General features: G+C 39.4%; 1 protein-coding gene across 2 annotated transcripts in view; it reads left to right on the top strand.

Annotated features, from left to right (window-relative positions):
* Positions 1–23,659, top strand: part of plekhh1 (pleckstrin homology domain containing, family H (with MyTH4 domain) member 1) — a 45,605-nt gene that overhangs the window by 5,163 nt on the left and 16,783 nt on the right. The window contains exons 2-21 of one of the 2 annotated variants that reach the window (XM_057344628.1): positions 1,677–1,848; positions 8,436–8,498; positions 9,514–9,663; positions 9,774–9,857; positions 9,933–10,014; positions 10,098–10,241; positions 10,446–11,212; positions 11,291–11,369; positions 12,579–12,670; positions 14,672–14,819; positions 14,905–15,041; positions 16,969–17,079; positions 17,179–17,265; positions 17,752–17,910; positions 19,400–19,480; positions 19,674–19,853; positions 20,056–20,167; positions 20,342–20,454; positions 23,223–23,399; positions 23,475–23,572. In XM_057344628.1, the coding sequence (XP_057200611.1) occupies positions 1,702–1,848; positions 8,436–8,498; positions 9,514–9,663; positions 9,774–9,857; positions 9,933–10,014; positions 10,098–10,241; positions 10,446–11,212; positions 11,291–11,369; positions 12,579–12,670; positions 14,672–14,819; positions 14,905–15,041; positions 16,969–17,079; positions 17,179–17,265; positions 17,752–17,910; positions 19,400–19,480; positions 19,674–19,853; positions 20,056–20,167; positions 20,342–20,454; positions 23,223–23,399; positions 23,475–23,572 (3,011 nt within the window). In that variant the 5' untranslated portion in view covers positions 1,677–1,701. Of the gene's footprint in view, positions 1–1,676; positions 1,849–8,435; positions 8,499–8,958; positions 9,664–9,773; positions 9,858–9,932; positions 10,015–10,097; positions 10,242–10,445; positions 11,213–11,290; positions 11,370–12,578; positions 12,671–14,671; positions 14,820–14,904; positions 15,042–16,968; positions 17,080–17,178; positions 17,266–17,751; positions 17,911–19,399; positions 19,481–19,673; positions 19,854–20,055; positions 20,168–20,341; positions 20,455–23,222; positions 23,400–23,474; positions 23,573–23,659 lie in introns of those variants that run through there. The other variant, XM_057344629.1, reaches the window with a different exon arrangement.

The following is a 23,659-nucleotide window of genomic DNA, read 5'->3' as shown; positions in this document are numbered from 1 at the left end:
TTGACATTACAAATTGACATCTAGGAGAAATGGCTTCTTTTGACCTCGGTTTCTGACAGCCATGCCTGCCTCCGCCAGGCTGTGTTTCCCAAACCTCAGGTTTTGACTTCAGTCGTGCCTGTATATAACTGGATAGTGAGTTATGGCTCTTTGGTCAGCTAGAGGAATCTCTCTGTGAGCCGCTTCTGTAATTTGTCAGCAGGGCTGTAGTTACGACTGTGCTAATTGCAGAGCGCGACAAGACACAGTTGCGCCGCTCTGCAGTTTAAATGTCTGCCACGGTAGAGACTTTTTGTGTCTCGTTCACCAACTACTTTCTGTTTATTGTCCGTTACAGATGCTATTATATTGTCGAAACTTCAATTGTTACTGTTTTGAAGTTTGCCAAAAATATATTCTTTTGCATTGTAACCTTTCGTTGTATGTCCTCACCATCTGAATAGGGGTGTTATCTTTAGCCATTTTCAAACCTTTAGGTTAGGGTGCATTTATTTAAGCTGCAGCGATGATTTGATATACAGCGCGCACAACTTCGCACACCGCAGGACTGCAAGGACTTTTGTCACTACGTTTGCCTACGTTGCTACAACACAGAACTTTTCAAGCGTGTGCTTGGGACCTACAAACTATAGATGTCTGTCAGGTAAAAATAACCCGCGCTTTCAACTATTCAAGAGCTTGTCTCCTTTGAGCTGCCGCATTCTTTATCCTTTTTTTGGGGAGACGGAGAAAGACCCCCTCCCTCATATTAGTAATGGGACTGTCATGCAGAAAGACTCCATTGTGTGGGCCGAGATCCTGTTTCTCCCTGGGTCTGTAATTAAGAAGGGATTGCTTGAGCAGGGATATTTAGGTGGCTGAATATGGGGCAGAGATTGCTTGGGGTTCTGGGTAAACTGTCTAAACATGTATAGTTGGACTTATTAGTGTCTATACTTACTTAATGGACGTGTTAGTGTCTATACTGTGTGCTGTACAGTGAGAGAGAAATGTGTCATCTTTTTGAGCTCACAGTTCAAGTTTGCTTTTTAGTGGTTACCAAGGTACTGGCTTAAAAGTGAGCTCATTGAAAAGAGGAAAACGATACAAGAGAGGTGAATGAGACCCTTGGCCCCAGAGCATTTACCATCAAACCAATGATGTCAGCAGTGTTCTCATTTTATGGTAAATGCCATCTTTGGATTACATGGATTTTGGCCTCTTTTTTATTAGACTGTCTAATGGAATAAAAATCTAGTTTCCAAAGGCACAATAAACATGTCAGAATGTTCCTGACATGAAACTATTACACTATTGCTTGATCAATATGTTTTATTTATTGTTAATGCTGATAAAGAACTGGTTGGCCTATGGCATTAGAGTGGTGTTATACAGTATTCAAAACAGTAATACTTATTAAATGATATCATGTTTTTATTATAAGTTGAAATTTATACAATTTAAAGAGAAATATTTAGGTTGATAATTTTAACAAGTCTAAGGTGATTTGCTAGTGTTAATTGATTTATGCTGGTCTCCCAATCTGGTATTAATGTAGCCTGAGTCTCAGACTCAGTCAATTGTGGAAAATGCAGGAGCTGTATGTGCATTGTATTCAAGCAAACCCTCAAAGTTCATTTTCCACCTGTCAAATTACCACTGCTGTTCCTCATACATGTTTACATCTGTGTTTCAAGTTGGCAGACTGGCACACGAGCACAGATGATAGAGGTGATGGAGGGCAGCACCGCCACAGCAGCAGTGCCCAACACTTGTGTGGATTGGCAAAAGAGATGCATCGCCTTGGAGACGCAGCTCATGAGGTTTCGTCTGCAAGCGGGAAACATTCGACACCTACTCGCTGAAAGGGTAAGTAAAGGGAATTGTGTATTAACAATTACAACACCCTGTTGTATTCCAGTTATGCACATAATATATATATATATATTTGTGTGTGTGTTTTATTCATAGCTTATTTGACAAAACAAATAACTCTTGAGCTGGATTGTGGCCAATTTGTTAACTATAGATTTTGTATGCTCTATCATGGTGAAATAATAGAGTGTCATGCACATACCATGGTATATGGTTCACAGAACATCACAATGTCTTGTGCTAGTGATGTCAAGGTCATGGGTTTGATATGCACAAACATGGGCATACTGATAAAATATAAAACGTCTGAGTGCGTAAAAAGTCAAATTCGTAGATGTAGTGTAAAGATTGTATTGCTCATTTACTTTAAAAAGGTTATTTGCCTCAGTCATAGTGGAAGGAGCTATTTTGTTCCTCCTTGTCTCCTCCATCTCTCCCTCCTGTTCTACAGTTTGGTCATGCTGCATTGACTTCAGTGTTTCGTCTTGCAAGAAAACGTTAACTGTCAAACTTGGCAGCCAGCCCTGCAGGGAAAGTCATAGGGAAACCACTGACTCGTGTCAGTGCTTGAGTGGATATACAGGTGTGTGTGTGTGTGTCATGGATAAAGGAAGGAATCCTCTGTTATTTACCAGATCAGTGAAACTAACGGGATTTTGACATCCGTTTGGCTTGCTTGTGTAAAACTTGCCATCACAGTGTCAGAGATTGTCAGAGCATGACTGTTCTGTTGCTATGGCATTGTAGTCTTTGTTAATGCATTGCTATGCAGTTTCTAGGGCATTGCTACTGTAAGTAGTTGCCAGGGTGTTCTGTTGCTTGGTAGCTTCTTACTGGCAGACCCCATATTCCTATAAACCTCTTTGCAAAAGGTTTCAGTTTTATTTAATTTTGTTTTAATCTTGCATATATAATAAAATCTTAAGTATCGTTGCTGTCCTCAGATGTCCAAATTCACTGTTTTTCAGGAAATGGAACACTTGTTAAATGACTAAATACGGCGTTGTCAAAATTAAAAAGCATATTTTAATACTTTTATTGGTTAGATATTTGCTAAACCAAGTGACAAACATAAAGGGTGACTAATAATATATATGACATATATGGCAGAAAATAAAAATAACCAAATATGGAGTTACTAGGTTTCAGACGGACAGCAGGGATATATACTGTACATTTAAATGAGCATTTTGATTGGGTTATAAATGTTCTGTTGGTTTTATTTTGTTGAAACATTTGTAAAAACTTTTTCTAAAGTGGTCTATAAACACTATTGTTAAAAATGTAAGGGTCACAAGTTGCTAATTTTTTATATATTTTTCCTCATTTAAGAATAATAGTAAACCTATCAAAACTATGAAATATCACAGACGTAATACGGGAATTATGTTGATTAAACAGAAAAATGTATTAACTGTTGTATTTTAGCATCTACAAAGACGTCACCCTTTGCCTAGAATATGTAAGAATGTTCTCATTTTAACAACCAGCTTCTTAGATTTGTTTTAAACAGTTTTGAAGAAGTTAACATATTATGGGCTTATGTGAGCTGCGTTTTTGGTATTATTTTAACCAAGCCATCCATCTAAAATAATTAAGGTAGAATTTTCATTTTTTTAATGCAAGAAATGTATGTTCTATTTTCTGTTTTCCTCCGCTCAACTCAAGTTCAAACATTCATCATGAAAAACATTTTACTCAAGTGACCCTAAACTCTTGAACGGTATTGTATATATAAAAACAACAGTCTTCTTAACAAGCCACACAGTTTGTGGGGTCATTCAAGACCATTGCACAAATGCTGGGGGATAAATTACATTAAATAATTGGTGTTTTTAAAATACTTTGCCTTTCAAAGCATCATTAATAATGTTAAATGACACATTAAATGGGAAAATTTCTAACCATTTAAACCACCAGAACACCTTCTAACCAGTTTTAGGTGCAAAACGTCCCCTCTGTAAACATGGAGTGGAATAAACATGACTTCACTGAGGAAGAGATAAACAATATAAGATTGGTCTGTAAACCATATGCGTATACATGGTTGTCTTGATGTAAATAACTCGGTCCAACAGCATCAGGGATGTTTTTCTTTTTAGTCCAGGAGGTAAGCCTGATGTTGTGTGGGTTTATGTCTGTGTACGTGTGGTGGTGCCATTGGGGTGTTTACTGTCCAAACACGCAGACCACAGGGACATTAAGTCTTGGATGTCTCCCAAACATCCTCCATCAGGTTTCTTCGCTTTCTGGTCATCACTGTCACATCACCCTGACCTTCACTCTCTCCCGCTCTCCCATTTTTTTAATCATTCAGGGTTTTCTGTCTCATGAGTTTCTGCTTGTTTTGTTGAAGAGCAAAGAATGAGGACAAAAGGAAGTCCTGAGTGTTTGCTGCTGGTGTCTGTTTAGAAAGATTCAAACGCTTATCTGTTTCTCTGGGTGGCGTTAGGAGTGTTTTACACATTGACCCACTTTGCAGAGGAAAGACTTGACACCGAACCGTGAGAGGGGTGTGATCTCTTATTCCGGCTTGAGGGAGGACATTTTTTGTTCTATTTATGTACACATGTTCTTTTGTTGTAACGTCGTGTGAGTTCGTCATGTAATGAGATCAGACAAAAATTGTTTGCGAGTGCACATGGACTACTATGATAGTATTACTGTCGTGTATGTAGTATGTCCATTTTCCACCAAAGTGTGCAGGATACAACAGGGCACATTGCGAAAATACTGTATCCCACAATGCAGTGTGGTCTACCTTTTTTCTGATGATTTGATTGGACCGTCTTTTTACAACACTCACAAAATCAAAATGTGCATAATGAGGTCATGTGATATCACGTGATATTAATGTGAAACGTTTAATCGCGATTAATCGCGTCCAAAATAAAAGTTTGTTTGTGCATATTCATTTTGTATATTATTGGTAAATATAAATGAATATGTAAACATTTCTTAAATATGTATTCATGTATGTGTTTATAAATACAAAATTAATATGAACAGTACAGTGACATATATTATGTAAACACAAACCTTTATTTTGGATGCGATTAGTTGTGATTAATCGTTTGACAGCCCTACATTAATGTAGAATACTACTGTATGAACCATGGCTCTAAATACTGCTGCGTCCCAGTTCGCCTACTTGTACTATGACCTAAAAGTATATACTGTTTTTCATTAGGGAAAAATATACATTTTAGTGATTAGTAAAAATGTATGCAGGTACTGGGCCATACTAATGCATAATGGAAGTGACTGTTGTCTGGACAACATTGTAATTGTTAACAATCACACACATCAAAAACTCATCTAAAGTAATAGTTCACCCAAAAATAAAAATTCTATCATCGTTTACTCACCCTCATGTCAATTTTTACCTGTATAGATTACTTTGTTCTGATGAACACAAAGAAAGATATTTGGAAGAATGTTAGCATATTTAGAATATTTCACTTCTGGTACATCACTGACTACCACAGTAGGAAAAATGAAATGGTAGTCAAAGGTGCCTCAGAACTGTTTGTTTTCCTAAATTCTCCAAAATATCTCATTTTGTGTTCAACAGAACAAAAAAATATTTTTTACCCCTACTATGGTAGTGGATGATGTCCCAGAACTGAAAATCACTAACATTCTTACAAATATCTTTCTTTGTGTTTAACAGAACAAAGAATTTGATACAGGTTTGAAACAACATGAGGATGATTAAATGATGACTTTTGGGTGAACTATCCCTTTAAGCATAAATTTCCTTTCATATTTATTATTTTAGTATAGCATCACAAACCCTAGTACTGTATCCCTCATGCAATGCATCTCTCTTGTAAGGAGTTGTGGGTAACATATAACACTTTGTCCACACCAGAAATGATGCAACGACACAACGCATTGAATTTTGCATGTAATGTTGCTTGTAAAGTTGCATACGCCGTTTTAGTTTACTGACTTGATTTTTGTGATCTGATTTTACATAGAAATGAGTGCTGCATGTGTTTGTGTTTAAATTGGGAGAGAAGATATAAAACATTCAGTCTGCTAGTTCTCAGCTTTGATTTGGCCGAGTTCTCTGCAGTCTCTGAGCTGTTTATAATGAGCCAGACAGGAAGATTAGCCTGCAATAGCAATCAGGCTTTCCTACAATCTCTCGCTCTCTTACTCCTCACTGTCTCTCTTTTTAGTTTTTTCTTTAAATATTCTTTAAATGCACCCTCCTTACTTCCTTGTTCTTTCTCTTTTTTTATGTTTCCTAATTAATTGTTGAGCCATGGTTGCTTTAGACCTTTGGTGTTTCTGTCTAATATGGTACACGCAGTAGTTTCTGTGTGGGAAGACCAGGGCAACCTGATCATGGTACTGGAGTTAGATGCTATGCTTTAGAGTCATTTATACATAGTTTTCATTCCCTGTTTCCATATTCTGACGTGGTGTTCAGCTGTATAAGAAAGTTTTGGAGTTAATTTCTCCATAGCAACTGCAAAAGAACAGTTGGTAAATGTTCCACATACCCTGTTGTCTGTCACCTGGTGCCCTGTTTAACATGTGGTCTATCAACCGTATATTATTCCATTAGACCATCTACAGACCTTCGCTGAATCATAATTTGAACTTCACATTGGGTCTATCCAGGCCAAAAAGCACTCCCTATATCTAAACCTTATATGACATGGTTGTTGGACAACAGTTTAATGCTCGGTGGATCATTGTTGGGTGGGTAGGCGAACCTGAGGTCGGCTGAGTAGTCACTGTTCCCACAGTAATGTGGATTGATGAAGTGTCGGTGAGTCCCTGTGCCTCTTCACATGTGTCGCAGCGTCATCTATTCATTCATGTACATTTGCTGACCCCGAGGTGAAGAGTCAAACCTGCACACAATGACCTCACAGGCTGCTCCGCTGGCCCCGAATGCTTGGGGAATGTTCGTGTTGAGTGGGTGCATTCTGTGAAACCTTGGATTTTCGGCTTGAGGAATGGGGAAGGGTGGAAACAAAAAGATGAACAAAGAAGTTGGAACAAAAGAAGGGCTCCACCATACAGTGGAAATCTATTAGTGTGCTTGTCCTCCTTATAATGGGTGAATGGGCACAAGGCATGTGAGGTCCATGAACTGGACGTGCTTTCTCACAAGCTTTTTCAAACATGCAGGCGAAAGTTTGAGCATCTCAATAGATGTAAGCTGTCTCATCCATTTTTCCAATCTATTTTTATATCGGAGATGTATTTTTCACCCCAAACTAAACAAAAGAAAAATTTTAATGGCCTCATTGTATTACAGGCTACATCTGTTTATGGTTTTTAGTAAAGATGATGGTGCAGAGTGACATTTTTACCTCAGACTGCAAACTCAGCAGTAACACTGTTTCTACAAGCGATAAATTACAAGCCATGTTATTTCGAGTTTTGTCCTAACAGCCACGTCCACACGGTACAGTGCGTGACACTTGTTTTCAATTTCTATCATGTTACCCTGATAGAAATGTGAAGCATAGATCACATCCCAGCTAACAATTTTTGGTTCCCAGAACGTTCCCCTAACGTTAGATTTTGGTTTCCAGAACTGTATTTTCTAGGGTTCGTTTTTGGTTCTCCAGGAAAGTTTTCTTTACGTTAATAAAACGTTAGTTTCTGTAATTCTGCAACGTTCTGGGAACGTTATTTTCTGGTTGCAAAATATAAAACCTGAAAAGAACGTTCTTAGAACGTTATTTTTTGGTTCCCACAAAAATAACCAAAAGGGAACCAAAAACTAAAGTTATGGGAACGTTCTGTGTTTGCTGGGATGTGGGTAGTCCCACCAACAGTGAAGTCTAGTTGGTCCAAACTCCTCTTTAACATACTGTGTGTGGTATGGACTAGTTGCACAAAGCCGCCGTATTAGATTTTCGATCAGCGAGTGCGCGCAAGATTATTTCCGGTCGTATAACACTGTATGTGAAAATAAGGATTTTTGGCTGGCAAATATGAGCGTTTTTTAGATAAAAAGAAGAAACTGATATATCAGTGATATGACAGAAAATCCTCTGTACATTTCTGAGTACCTCAATAAGCCAACATAACTCAGAATAACAGCATTAAACAATGTTTTTTTTTATTAGTTTTGTCACTTACAATCATGTAACATTTTATTTTCAGTGGGGAAAAAACATTACCTGATGCATAAAAATGGCCACATACAGAATACATATGTAAGCAAAAATGTAGTCTTGTAGAGGTTTGTGGCATAAGCGTGCCTGAACCCGCAGTGCAAGGTTGACAGGCATGACAGGTACTTATGTTCAAAGTTTGATGGACAGATTATTACCTCAGACTCACTCATAGTTTACTTTACTAAAATAGGACTCCCTTAGCATATAATGTACACATGTCCCATGTCCCTCTGTGTAAAAAATACTTGAGTAGTCTTGAGACCATTCTGGATTTAATTTCAAGACCACAATTACTTTTTTGTGCCGGTGTATTTTGGTGTTGAACCTGTCGTGGGCTCAACCCCTCAGTGTATTGGTTTTGGTCCAGGTGGTCTTGACTACACACTTCTTGAAATAACTACCCATGATCCTCTCTGTTCCTTCCTATAGATGCAAGAGTTGGAGCAAAAAGTGATAGAGTCTGACCAGAGGGCTGAGAAAGCTGAGAAACAGGTACAGCATCTCCCCTTTATTTCTTTATATTGCTTTCTTATTTAAATGTTAAAGACCCCATGTGGTGAAAATCAAGTTTTTAATGTTGTTTATATGTTTAGGTGATTTTAATTTGCTTTAAGTCAAACCATGTGCAAATATATAATTTTAAACCGTTGTTGAGTATTTTCTCCATAAAACTACAGTTTACAAAAGACAGTTTAAAAATGCAGTTTGAAACTGCCCAGGTTGATGATGTCATAAACCTGTAACCAATCACGTTAACTCATTTGACCCCTGTGGATCAGCGTTTTGAAGCATGAAAATGTAAAGATGGCGCATATATTCGGGCTGAATCGATCGCTGCACTGCTGTGTCAGCTCTCAGTTTCACTTTCAGGTTTAGCAGCGTCTGTAACTGTAGACTGCGACTGAATGGAGGCAGAGCTCATTTGCATATTCATGTATCTGTGTAAACTTAGTGACGTTGAGGTGTATGTAACGAGGAAGGCAGGATGAGAGCCGTGAGGGAACGGTGCGAGGCCGGTGACGCGAGTGATAATGAGTGTCAGCTGCGCGTTGCACCGGTATCGCATCTCTCACGGAGGAGCGGAAGCATAAAAGGACGAGCAACAGGACTGAAGGACGAGAGAGGACCAGGCCTGGACATTGTGTTAAGTTTTATTTATGTTTGTGTGGCCGGCAGTTGACCGTGAGGTAGCTGTTGGCCCTTTACTTTCATTTGTTGTTTGTTTATTTTATTAAAAGTTTGGTTGAACGTTCGCCGGTTCCCGCCTCCTTTCTTCCTTACTTTGAAGAGTATTACAGTGTATTATTCAAGCTATTTTAAGGCAGGAAAAAAATTTTGATAGATGGAGGAAAAATTCACAGGAAAAAAAATGTTTACATATGTTATTTTGATGGTCAAAGATTAGTTTTAAAGGATTAAATTATTGACCAGAGGGGGACTTTAAATTATATCCCACACAGTGCATATTATACATTTGAATCAGGATGATTTAAGATTATCATTATAGGTTCTTATTATGGAGGAGAAGCTCAAATCTGCAAACATGCAACCCAGCGAATCAGAAAACTCCTTGTACAGACAGTATCAAGAGTTGAGCAGTCAAATGCAGGAGAAAGACATGATTATAATGAAACTGGAGGGGCAGCTGGAGAAGCAGGTATGAATCGACCTCACAGAGAGAGAGAGAGATGGCCATATATGTCCATTAAACGCTCAAGGATGCGTTGAAACGTTCAGTTGCACAAAACCTGTCCTCCCTATCTCCAGAACTTGGTTCGTGCCCAAGAAGCCAAGATTATAGAGGAGAAGGCTGCCAAAATCAAAGACTGGGTGACTTTTAAGCTACGAGAGGTGAGTTGCGGAAGAGCGGTTTAGAAAACAAGTCTTTGAGACAAATAGCCCATCCTTTCATCTTCTCCCATCTAGATGGAAACAGAGAACCAGCAGTTAAAGAAAGCAAATCTAAAACAGGCAGAGCAGCTCCTCATACTGCAAGACAAGCTTCAAAGTAAATATAGTTTCTTTTTATATTTTTTTATTTACTATGTGCTTTGGCTTATTTTAGTGTACATTTCACTGTGTTTCTGTCAGCTCTTCTTGAAAGACCCATGTCTCCAGTGCTGGATGCCCATCTGGTTCCCTCCAGCCCCCTACACCCTCCCAGCTGCCCAGGAACACCTCCTGTCCAGGAGGAAGGATGGAGACTGACTGGGTCCCGCATAGCTGCATCCACAGGTGCTTCATCTATATCTTCTCTGTGAAATAAAATAATGACATTCCGACCATCTTACATTTGCCATTGGGCAATTAGTTTATTATTTGTCTAAATTAGTATAAATATTTTCTCTGTAAGCTTTTCTGTTGCCTACAGGTCACTTTTTAGAAGCTCTTGTGTTGTTTTCTGTTATCTAAAGTTAAGCAATCTGTTTCTTACTGCAGATGGCAAGAGAAAATTGACTGAAGGCTGTGATTCTGCTTTTCATAGTGCATCCTTACTTCCCACGTTACACGATAAAGCAGACTCTCCTAAGTCTAGTCAAGATGAGGTTGACACCTCAACTTTAGTAAAGGAGGGAGGAGAGGGGGCGGAGCTTTCTTTTGGAATGACACATGAGAGAGGAGACCACTTTTCCGATGAACTCAACAGCAAATTCCGCTCCCAGCGCCTCCGATCCTCCTCGTCATCCTCTTCTTCGTCCTCGACTTATGATACTCCGGATCCTGGTGGCTTTGACACACCCACCCCAACTCCTAAGAGCCCTCCCCCCGCACCCCTCTCGCCTCCTTTAATCCGCCTCCCACTGTCAATCCCCTTCCCTATGACCCTGCCCTCAGGCACCAGCATGACCCTGCCCAAAGTGCGCACCCCTCTGACACCCCGGGACAGCATCCAGTTAGTGAAAAAGCACCACAGTCAGCCACAGCCTGGCATTGAGCGCTTCCACCAGGTGAACATCAACATTGATATTGGAAACAGCACCTCTCAGTCCTGCCAAAGTGTGGTTTTGGCTTCCACACATAGGCTGGAGGAGACTGACATTGATGAAAGACCTCCAGAGAGCATGGAGGGGGTGGTGGAGGGACCAGAGATGGAAGAACTGTCTTCTGATGGATTTGTGTTTGAAGGGTTGGACAAGGAACTGGAGATGATGGATCCAGAAACACTAAAACCACCTACTCCGCCTTTGCACAGATTTCCTTCTTGGGTAAAATAGAACCAATTACATGTTCTTCAAACAATTTAAATGTATTGTTTTACATTACTGTTTGCTTCTGTCTTTCAGGAGAGCCGTATTTATGCAGTAGCTAAATCTGGAATGAGAGTCTCAGAGGCCTGTCTTGGAACCAAGACTATTGCAAGAGGTCAGTCAACTAATCACCAACTTCTGTCACCTGCAACTTGCTGGTAGTTCCTGCAACTCAAAGTAATGCCGTGCTCTTAGATCTGTCAATTAGAGGTCATGTCTTGTTTGATGTCACTTCCTCATACCTGAGAGGAACACACCTGTGCAGGTGTTACCTCCGTTTATTGAAGGTTTAAGAAGGTTTGTTGAGGAGGTCTGTGTCTGTGAGTAGAGGGTGAGAATGGAAGCCCTGCTCTTCAATCAGCAATGATGAAAGCATGAAACCGGTTTGTAATTATTTCACAGCCGCCCATGCTCTCTTAAAGAGAATGAATCTTGGGAAGTGGATGCTGCAGTGGGATCAGTGCGCAAGACGTGCAGTGTGTATTTGTACATGATCTTACTTTTCAAAATTTGCCAGCGAGTCAAGGTATATACCTTTACTTGTATAAAGCCCCCTAGTAGGTCCTTCATCTGTACTCCTTCTGTATTGTCACTGCCTTAAAGGGATAGTTCACCCAAAAATTGAAATCAATTGATCATCATTTACTCACCTTCAGGTTGTTCCAAACCTGTATCAATTTCTTTGTTCTGCTGAACACAAAGCAAGATATTTGGAAGAATGTCAGTAACCAAACAGATCTAATCCCCCAATTACTGCCATAGTATGAAAAATAAATGCTATGGGAGTCAATGGGGGATGAGATCTGTTTTCTTCCTAATATCTTACTTTGTGTTTAGCAGAACAAAGACATTTATACAGGTTTGAAACAACCTGTGGGTGAGTAGATGATGACAGAATTTTCATTTTTGGGTGAACTATCCCTTTAACGCAGCTTTAAGTATATGGTTTAAAAGATTTAAAGACAGTTTGTTTGTTTTAATTACAAATGGATGTAGAACGTGATTGTAACTGCTGTAAATAATCAAATACTGTTTAGAGTAGAGGATTAAGCACTACGTTAAGCTCTAATACAGTCGTTCAAGATATATCTTGAGAGTGGGGACTTACTTCAAAATAATCTTTTGTGTTTTTCTTTCATTATATACAAAATGAGTCTTTCATGCAAAATAAAAAGAGCTCATTACATTTACACAACATATTTGGCTATGTAGTTGGTCTCTGTAAATTTGGCCTTTTGAAATTATATTGAAATGCCCACACAGGCCTTATGAAAGTTTTACAGCTTTGCAAAGTTGTACACATGTTGTTCGTTTGTTTCTTCAGTGTCCACCCAACCTCAACACGCTATTGCTGGCCCCTTCTCCCACCTCATTTATAAGAACATGAGCGTCCCTGTGTATGCCACACTTAAAGGGGTAAGATTGCATCATCAATATGACTATTATTTATTCATCATGTCGTAAGTGTCAGAGGTACTAATGGTGATATTGACCGTCTTAAAACGAAATGAGCTGTATACATAGATAACATTGTTAGACAAAGTTTTGCTTCCCATTTTTATTACAAACTTTCATACTGTCTACCCTTTATGAATGAAAAGATCCCATAATGCATTGCAATTAAATCAATCACAAAGTTCTGTGTCTGTTAGAATCCTGTTTATGTAAATAATTGCAGCACAGGGAGTAGACAACAGTCAGTTTGTATTCGGACACAGCCATTACATTATTTTGTTTGAGAAATAATATCTATTTTTGATACATTTAGTCATTTAGCAGACGCTTTTATCCAAAGCGACTTACAGAGAGTTCAGGGAGCAATAAGCGATATGTCATACAGGAGCAATAAGACAAAAGGTGCTAATACAAAGTTACTAGTTTCAGCAAAAGCTAGACCAATACCTGCTTTTTATTTTTTTATTTTATTTGTCTGTCAAGTATTCACAGAAGAGATGGGTTTTAAGTAGTTTTTTGAATGTTGTGAGAGATGTGGTTGACCGGACTGAGTTAGGAAGAATGTTCCACCAGGAAGGAGTTGAGAAGGAGAATGAGCGGAAAAGCGATTTACAGCCCTTATGAGAAGGCAATACAAGACGCCGCTGGTTTGCTGAACTCAGGGTTCTTGATGGGGTGTAGGAGGGTGTGAAAGTATGCCGGTGCAGATCCAGTGATAGTCCTGTAGGCAAGCATTAGTGACTTGAATCCACTGGCGGATCTGGCCCCAGTTGAGATCTTATTGGCCGCTGAAGTACCCCTATACTCTCAGGGCCTCTGTAGCCTACACCTGATATGAGATTTGGTCGATCGGATCACAAGTGGACGACGTTAACACAGGTGTAAACGGGGTGTGAAACGTTTTGAGCTTGTTGACTTTCTACCACTTCCAGAAGAAGTCAAAAACATGTTCGACCGGATTGTGTTTGTGGTGTAATGTTAGACGCTCATGTAGTTGAAGGTGTTCGAGCAGCCACAAAAGACCATCTACTCTCCGCGCACTAGCCAGACAGGATTTAAACTTTACCAGCTAAAGATCTAAAAGTTTGGTTTAAAGACAAAAAACGTACAAATCACAAATGTTTTATCACCATTCCAGACTTCTAACACACACTTGCAGTGTTCGGCGTGGCCTCGCGGCTGTCAAAGCAGAAATCCACTGCTTTGTTTTTTAAGTATGTTCATCTCCGGTCACGTTCATATGTAAACTGCATGCACTTATTTTGTCCAAGTTTACCTTATTTGTTTAGCAGCTATATTAAATGTAGGATTCACATATTAGTTAACAGTTAGTTAACTAACATAGTTCAGGGAAGTTAAATAGTTTAGGGACGGATAATACCAAAAGTGTGTTTTTAAGTATATAAAACTTTTGTGTTGTGTTGGCTTGCTTACTGACCTATACTCGTCTCTGTCTATCATAAATAAACCTGCATCATTCTCTAACTCATCTCCAGTGTTTTGTTCAGAAATCTTGTAGTGCCAGCAGCAATTGAAAATGAAAAAGAATTGCGCACTATTACTTGCCCCCTCTCTGTAAATTGTGGCCCCAATGTTGCCCCTGCTTTAAAAAAAATCCTAGATCCGCCACTGCTTGAATCTGATAAGGGCTTCAACCGGTTTCAGTTTTTCTGCATTTACTATTTATAGGTCTGTGTTTAGGTAAAACTATTGTTTTTGTTTCATTGTGTGAACTACTAACAATATTTATCCCAATTTTCAAATTGTTTCTATTTGCACTTTGCAAGAAAATGGAAAGAACCCGGAGAAACAGGTCAAAATAACAGAAAAGATGCTTTTGATGATTTTGTTGAAATTCAACAGACACTGAACTGGAATGGCCACAACACATCTAGAAATGCTGATTAAATGAAAATTTTGAATGGCGGCTGTATGTCTCTCAATGCTCTTATGCCCTTTCAGAAGGCGACTCAAATCAGCAGCGTCCCTCTCCCTGATGATGATTCTGGTTCAGAGGACGACAGCAGTTCATTGGCCAGTCTGCACACATCCACTCTGGGGCCAGATAAGAAGGGCAGCACCCCCGGTAGTCCTCGCGCTGTGAAAAGAGGTGAGAATATCTGCAAAGCACACTGAAAGTCTCTTTTAATCTTTTCAAACACTCATCTTTTGAATCTGGATCTTTTGTGTCACAGGTGTGTCTATGTCCTCCATCAGCTCTGAGAGTGACTATGCTATTCCTCCAGATGCGTACTCTCTGGACAGTGACTATTCTGAGCCTGAGCACAAGGTTCAGCGCACGTCCTCTTACTCCTGCGAGAGCATCGGGCAGGTAAGTCATCTTCGAGCAACTTTTTACCTCTATTAATGGTCATATATTACAGTACAGAGATTTTTCAGGGGATGTTTGTCACAAATTCTTTTGTATTTTTTTGTATGGTACTGTATGAGGGACTTTTTGTGTTAATAAATAACACAGTGTGACATTTTTACATTTACATTTATGCATTTGGCAGACGCTTTTATCCAAAGCGACTTACATTGCTTTATCCTATACATTTATACATAGGCATGTGCAATCCCTGGGATCGAACCCACAACCTTGCGTTGTTAACGCAATGCTCTTACCACTGAGCTACAGGAAAGCTGTAAAAAGGTTGTTTCGCCCGACCTTTTTATAGTTCTTGTACAATTCTGTGGCGCTAATTATTGTGGTAATATTTATTTTCATGTAGCGTCAATGTTTTAGTGTATATTTAGCTCAAGTAAATTTTAAGCTTATATCATTAAAGTGGCCGTATCTCAGACAGTTTCTGCATATCTCATGTTAATCTTGAGTACTTACAGAATAGTTTTGCACCCTTCAAATATCCGTAGAGTCTACAGTATAGTTTGATCACATTTATAAAAGACAGATACAGCTGTATGATTATTTCTGAAAACATACAACGCGTGCGGGGGGGGGAGGGCGTAACTAAAGCACATGCGCACCCATTCATTGCCAACAAAACACAGACAGATGACTCAGTTTCACTTACCGCTCCATCTATCAGTTTCAAACGATCTCCAAATCCAGAGTTATATCCACCGTTTACATAACATTCCTCACCAAAAAAGCAGTGAACAAACAAACAGCTGAACTTTGCGAACGCAGTGCTCTCTCTCTCTTGCTCCAGTTGGTTGACGTGTGCGCATGTGCATGCGCATGCTCCTTCTCTGCTCTCCTTGGTTGACACGTGGGCGTGCTCTTTCTTCTCCCTCTGGGGGGTTGACGCTTGGGGGTGCTTTTCCGTCAGAATTGTCCAATAAAGGACTAAGAAAAGTTGTTACGAAACAGATTTTCATGTTCGAAAAAAACTTTCCGAAACCTATACGAACAGAAATACTATGTCAAACTCGTTTTTTGACGAGTTGACCATGTCAAGCATGAGAAGACAGCACGTTTAACATTGTAAAGAAGTCAGAATGCATGAAAAACTGTTGCACATCCCCTTTAATTATGATGTATCGATAAATTGCAAATAAACAAAAACTGTAGAAATTTTGACATATTTTAAAAATTATTTTCCAATTGTCACAGAAAATTCTAGAAATTTCTGTAGCACATGGAAGATGGGATGAAGCGATGATGGGTGACTACGCCTGGAACTTCGTTTGTGAAGACAGTATTGGTCATAAAACACAAAAACGAACAAATGTACACTGAAGTTTTGGACAACTCATTTTTAGTAACTGTTATGTAAAACTGTTGTTTTGAACTCGGTGTTATGCCAGTACTTTGTCATTTCTGTGTACGAATAATAATACCGAAATGTATAAATGTGTGAAAATATTTTATCGTTTTTTGTGAGCACTGTTGATGGTAAAAAATTGCATGTATCATATTCAGCATGTTAAACTTCAGTAACAAAAACAGTAAAAATTAAAGCGAAACAACGTCTTAAAAAATTTGTTACACTGTGTAATTGTTATAAAAATTTTCTGGTTTACTGATTTCACTGGACAAACAATATATTCCAAGAGTGCTATTTAATTTAGATCTTTATAATAAACAATACAGTATATTGACTTCTAATGCCACCTTTTATAATATCTATTCAATGCGTTTCCCATGTGCCACAATAATGTCTTAAATTCTCTTATTTTGGGAATAAAAAACATACATTAAAAATGCATTAATCAATCAAATAATTATGTTAAACTTTTTATTCAACTGACAGTCCTCATATATTACTCATATCATGTGTCTTTCTGTATAGGAAACTCTAGAGAAGGCAGGTTACCTGCTGAAGATGGGCAGTCAGGTGAAGGCATGGAAGAGACGCTGGTTTATACTGAGAAATGGCGAGATCTTGTACTATAAGTCTCCAGTGAGTATACATTTCCACAAATTCTGTCTTTTTTTAGTGTGAGGGAAGGAAGTTTAGAGTTTCAGCACTGATGAAATCTCTCTTTTGTTCTGCTTTCAGAGTGACGTGATCCGGAAACCTCAGGGCCAAATGGAGCTGAACTCCTCGTGTCAGATAGCCCGTGGAGAGGGAGCACAGACATTCCAGGTGAGACACACACACCAATTCACATAAACAGCCTTTAAGAAATCTGTCAACCCGGGGCCTTTCTGAAACGGTCTGATATGGGTATCAGATGCTTTCGTCTGTGTTCTGAGGGGATGTTTTGCCCACAAGCACTGTCATTATTGGATTTTCAAAGTTGTAATAATAATAATGGGGAATTATGTATAATTCAGCGTAATCAGCGTAATCACCTTATTACATCCTTGGAGATATTGAATATCATAGTCATACAATGTCTTGTAGAATGTATTCTTGGTCATCTGGACATGTTTTATACTTCATTTTGTCAATATTTATCTCATTTACTTGAAATAAATACTACAGGATATTTCACAATAACCCAGATGATTGAGAGGCAAGAATGAATTTAATCGATGCCAAATCAAAGCAAAGACTCACAGACTACAAATGTTCATACAGATCTTCAACTAAAGCTCTGTTCATCTTTATCTTGTTTCTGTGGTTTAGTTAATTACAGAGAAAAAGACATTTTACCTGGCGGCAGACTCTCCAAATATCCTAGAGGACTGGATCAGAGTTCTCCAGAATGTTCTCAAGGTTCAGGCCAGTGGACCCGTTTCTATGGATAAGGAAGCCAAGCCTACAGTGCGAGGCTGGCTTACCAAGGTAAGAGTTCATCGAGTGTTCCTCAGATGTGAAAGTGTTCCAGAAGCACTTGACAAGCAAAGTTGTGGGTGCATTCACTGTGACCAAAACTTTAAATAGAAGCAATACTGTGGTGTGGACTTACTGCTATTTACTGCTGTTGAAAAAAAAAGAGACCTTTTTGGTTGGTTGTATTTGCTCATCTTTTTGTTCTGTGGCAGTGTGTAAGATTTATGCAAAGTTATGTAGTTTCATTTTGCAATGTTATGTCTCCATTTTAAGTATTTACTAAAGCAATAAGCCCTGTGAAGCAGTGGGTTACAGTGCATTTTATAACAGCTAAGGGGCGTTGTTAGGCACGAACAGAATCCCCTTTGCTGTTATAACATGCCCTGTAACCCACTGCTTTGCAGGGCTTATTGCTTTTATAAAACAGTAATTCCATATGCATAGCAAGGCCAAGCAACACAGAAGCAACAACAGTGGCACAGTGATACTTAAGCTGTGTAATGCTGTCAGCAGTTACAATTCGGGTATTTTATAACGGCAGAGAACGCGGCTCAACCAATCAGAATCAAGGACCAGAAATCATTGTTTTATAATAGAACATTTTCATTTTATTTTCACTTAGTTTTACTTTTACAGTATCTACAGTACAACCCAACACTTAAGTGTCCTAATTTATTTAGTCAGAGCTGGTTGACTATTTCTTATAAATCTTATCCGACATTTTAATGCTTTTATGTTTGTTTAACGGTTAGATTTTAGACATGTGTATACAGTAACAGTGAACGTGTTGATGACTAAAGGGGGGATTAACGGGTGACATTGCATGGTGAGATTCCTGGATGGCTGGTACATGCTGGGGCAGAGCTGAGGTCAGCAGAATGTTAGTGAGGTGGAGTCCCTGTTAACTGTGCGTGTGGCAGTAAGAGGGGGATGACTTCACCACATCAGAGGGGATTTCATTATATCTTCCTCACAAATAAATGACAGCTCAGGCTAAAATAATGCTTCTAAATAATAGTTCACTCGAATAATGAAAATTCTGTCATTAATTATTCAACCTCAAGTCATTCTTCGGAACACAAATAAAGATATTTTTGATGAGATCTGAGGGCTTTCTGATTCCCCCCATAGACAGCAACACAACGCACACTCTAAGCGCAGAAAGTTAGTAAAGACAGCGTTAAAATAGTCCATGTGACTACAGTGGTTCAAACTTCATTTTATGAAGCGACGAGAATACTTTTTGTGCGCAATTAAACAATAATATTGGCTTTAGTTAACAATTTCCTCTCTTCTGCGACACTCTCCAACTCGCACCCACGAGAGAATGCGAAGCTGACGCGTTATTTGAGTGAACTATCACGAAGACATTTTTAAACAATATTCATATTCAAGATGCCATCTGCATGCACATTAAACAGTATAGGCAAATGTTATCAGATCTCTCCTTTATATTTCTTTCTGTCATCTTTGTCTGATCATAACTTTAATTTTCTGACAGGTAAAACATGGGCACTCAAAGCTTGTGTGGTGTGCTTTGATTGGAAAAGTGTTCTACTACTACCGTAACCATGATGACAAGGTAGATACCTTTAGGTTTCTAAGACAACAAATACTTTTTATATTTAAATTTAACATGTAGCAAAGTAGTAGCTGTGACTATGCCATCTTTTAAAGTAAAAATAATATTTTCGTGTAATTCTGTCTATGTTAAATTAATTCATACATATAACACTTGTATATTGAGGTCAAGCGTGTGTGTGTGTTGGTTTCAGTTCCCATTGGGTGAGCTGCGTATTCGTGAAGCACGAGTAGAAGAAGTGGACAGGTCATGTGATTCTGATGAGGAATATGAAGCAGGTGGGCGGGGCTTCCTATCCTCTCACTTCACAATAGTGGCTCATCCCAAGGAGCAAAGTCCCACCTACCTGCTCGTTGGCACTAAACAAGAAAAGGTACCACCTATACCACAAAACAAGCCAAATATTGACTAGAACTTAAATGTTTTTATCCAAATATAAATAGGCTTAGAATTCTATCTTGTAACTACAAATGCTATGTTTTGTCTATTCAAGCCTGTTGAGTCAAATTGATTTTTACACTTCTGGTTAGTCATCTGGTGTATTCCAACATTTTTATTTACGTTCCATCTTGCAGGATACGTGGCTGTACCACCTGACTGTTGCGGCAGGCAGTTGTGCAAGTTTAAGAGTGGGCACAGAGTATGAGCAGCTGATTGGCAAGCTGCTGGACATAGATGGAGACCCAGGTGAGAGGTCACTTTAATATCTAACAATCGGAAACACATGTAAAGTAACACTACAGATTAAGTTACCTAATCTAGACCCCAAACGGTGTTTACAGCCAGATCTGAAGGCATGTTGGTTGGCAGGTGTCGTTCCATTTTAATTTGAGTTTGAATGTGGGGTGTGTTCGTGTGCAGATTCAGCCCTGTGGAAACGTGGAGTGCTCTGCTTCAGTAAGGAGGGTCTGCGCTCCGCCCTCACCACGCTGCCTTCTGAAGCACTTCAAACGGAGGCTCTCAAGCTTTTTAAGGTGAATGTCTATCTGTCGTGATTCCACTGTCTACTGTCTACACTACCTGTCTACTTTCCAGAGGGTTTGTGGTGCTCTTCTGTCATATGTGTGTGAGAGTTGTGTCTCCCACAGCAGGATCAAAGGCAGGGATGAGAGGCCCTGTTCTCATTAAAACTGAGGAGATAACAAGCTGGATTTGGCTCTGATTGAGGCATATCTCTTCTGCCGTGTAGCCATGTTGGGAAAGCTGCTTTTGAAACCGTCTTGCCAAGCTATAAGATACAGTATTCATAACTTATAGAAGTAGTTAAGCTATGCTTTTAAAAAGTAGTTGGCAAGACTAAAAGTTTTATAACTGGCGAAGATCAAGAGAATCTGTATTATGGCCATTAAAACTGCAATCTGTGCGTTTATTTGGTTAAAAATGAATATAAATCTGTTATTGAGCAGTTGCTGAAAAAAATCTGTGTTAAGTATAATGTGCTATCATGAATGATTTCTTGGAACATGTCAGATTGCCATCATTTGTTTTTAACTCACGTAAAGATAAAACCTGGAATTGTATTTCAAACAGAGGTAGCGACAAAAGTTACAGATTGCAGCTTTAAAATGAGTGTATAAAATTACACTAAATTCAGCTAGGAAAAATAAGGGAAAAATAACTATAGTCTGAATAAAAAACTTCAAAATTAATTAATGAATAAATCAGAATGAAAAAAAAAGTATCCACGAAACAAAAAACCCTTTAATTGGGAAAACAAGACCGGGAGACAGAGACGTTGACATTAGGGCTGTCACGATTATTAAATAATAGTCTCATCGCGATTGTTTGACCTCATCGCGATGGTTTCAGATCATCGCAATTATTGCACATCTCTATAGAAGACACTAGTGGGAGCTGTAGTGCATCTGCATTGCATATTTTATTGTATATATAGTAACTAAAGCACGGTAATACTTGTAAAATGTACCACCACAACACAATCACTTAAAAAAAAACTAAAGCATATAAATAACCTGCAGTACAATTTAATATTATTTCAGTGTGAAAACCAGTCTACCAAAATCTCATTAACATAGAAGTAAACTTTTATTGTAGTCGTGCAAGTGAGAAAAAAACAGACTAAAAGCTTTTCTATGACTGATAGCATTTTAATGGTGGCTTCAATTCACGCCTGATCAATTTACTTAATTTACAAGTATTTGGCGGTTGTATTATTGACAGGTAAAAGCCTAAACCTTAAGTATGATGACCCAATTTTTTCCTATGTATTTCCAAGAAAAAGAACATAGTCTTTATATTCAGAACAATATGGTTGTTTCAAAGCTGAATAAAAAATGTATTAGAATTAAAAGTCAAAGCTCTAAAACAAACAATTAATCGTCATAATCGCAATGATTTATTAGACAATTAATCGTCAGCCAAATTTCATAATCGTGACAGCCCTAGTTGACATTAAACATAACATTTATTACTAGACAACGAACAACGGAACAGATTGAGTATTTATAGTTCGTGGGTTATGAGGCTGATGACGGGCAGGTGCGGGGATTGCAGACGACGAACTGGTGCAGGAACGTGGAGGACGATGGGGAATGGAGTCCTAGGGGGAAACACGGGGAGAAACAGAGGGAAACCGTGACGGGACCGGAGGGGACTTGGAGCGGCTGGACGGGGCGGGAGGGGACTTGGAATGGGGATTGCAGATGAGGAACTGGTGCGGGAACATGGAGGATGATGGAGAATGGAGTCCTAGGGGGAAACACGGGGAGAAACAGAGGAAACCGTGACATTACCCCCCTCCAGGAGGCGCGTCCTCACCCAAAATTTTCTAGGGAAGGGCTGGACGGGACCCGGCGGGGACTTGGAACGGCGAGGACTTGGAGCGGCCGGACGGGGCAGGTGGGGACTTGGAATGGGGATTGCAGATGAGGAACTGGTGCGGGAACGTGGAGGATGATGGAGAATGGAGTCCTATGGGGAAACATGGGGAGAAATGGAGGGAAACCGTGACACAGTTGTGTCTAAAATGTAAAATTAAATTTGTTTTGGGAATATTTTTTGTCACATTACTGTACATCTCTTCTTAAAAACATTGTTCACTACTGGCAAAGTCTGGCTTAAAAGCAGAATCGCCACTCTTTACTATTCACTGTTGTGCTCTTTGTGTGGGAAACGGCACAAGCGCTGTAACGTGTCTCAATTTGAGGACAGGCCTAAACATTTCATTCTGAGTTCAAAGAGGATCGCTGACAGTGTTTGGAGAGATCGTCTCGTTTCAGTCTCTAGTCGCGTCTCCTCAGGCTCCCGTTTCCTATTGAGATCCTCGTTCTCTAGAGGCTTGCAGACATTATGCCCTATTTACAGTTCAATGGCATATCCTCAGGAGCTAGCATTGTGCTCTTTGAAGATCAAGACGGGCTTTTTAGGTAGTCATTTGAGACTGAAAGAAAATGACTCCCACTCTGAAGTAATGAATGGAGGGGTTGACAGCTGCATCCTGACTTGATTTAATTTGCATTGTAAGGATTTCTGTAAAGACTGAAATGGAATGTTAATAAGAAAGTAAAGCGTGTTGTTGCATGCGCTGTCTCAGCGGCCCGACCGCAGAACCAGCTGTGTGTGGTAACGGGTTGTGTAAAGGGCTCGCCATCTGCTGGCTGTGCTGGGCTTATCAGAAACTGTGGTGTGTTGGCATAACACACAAAATGCAACATCACTGTCAATACACAAACATACACCAACTACAACTTACAATATGTCTGTCTTTAATTTCCCCTTGCAGTCATGTCAGCTCTTCATTAATGTGCTGGTGGAGTCTCCCTCCATAGACTACCATACTTCGCTGGCCCAGAATGCACTGCAGGTGTGTCTAACACATCCAGAGCTCCAGAATGAGATGTACTGCCAATTGATCAAACAAACCAACTGCCGTACCCCTCACAACTACTCCCTCACACAGGTCAGTGTCATATTTACACACAATAAAGTATCATCATACAGTATGAAACATTTTATATCCTCTCTCTTATTTCAGTGCTGGCAGCTGTTATCATTGTGTGTGGCTCTCTTCCTGCCTCAACATCACTTTCTTTGGTACCTGAGACAGTACCTGCTTCGCAACGCAGATCCCAGGTGAGTGGCTGCAAACTCCCACTCATGAATGCAGTGGCTGCGGACTTAGTGAATTGGAGGCCCTAAGCGATTTCAGGCATTGGGGCC

The sequence above is a fragment of the Triplophysa rosa genome, linkage group LG10 (genome assembly GCF_024868665.1).
Source record: "Triplophysa rosa linkage group LG10, Trosa_1v2, whole genome shotgun sequence".
NCBI lineage: Eukaryota > Metazoa > Chordata > Actinopteri > Cypriniformes > Nemacheilidae > Triplophysa > Triplophysa rosa.
Note: the sequence above shows the minus strand (reverse complement) of the source record. Positions and strands in the feature narration are given on the sequence as shown.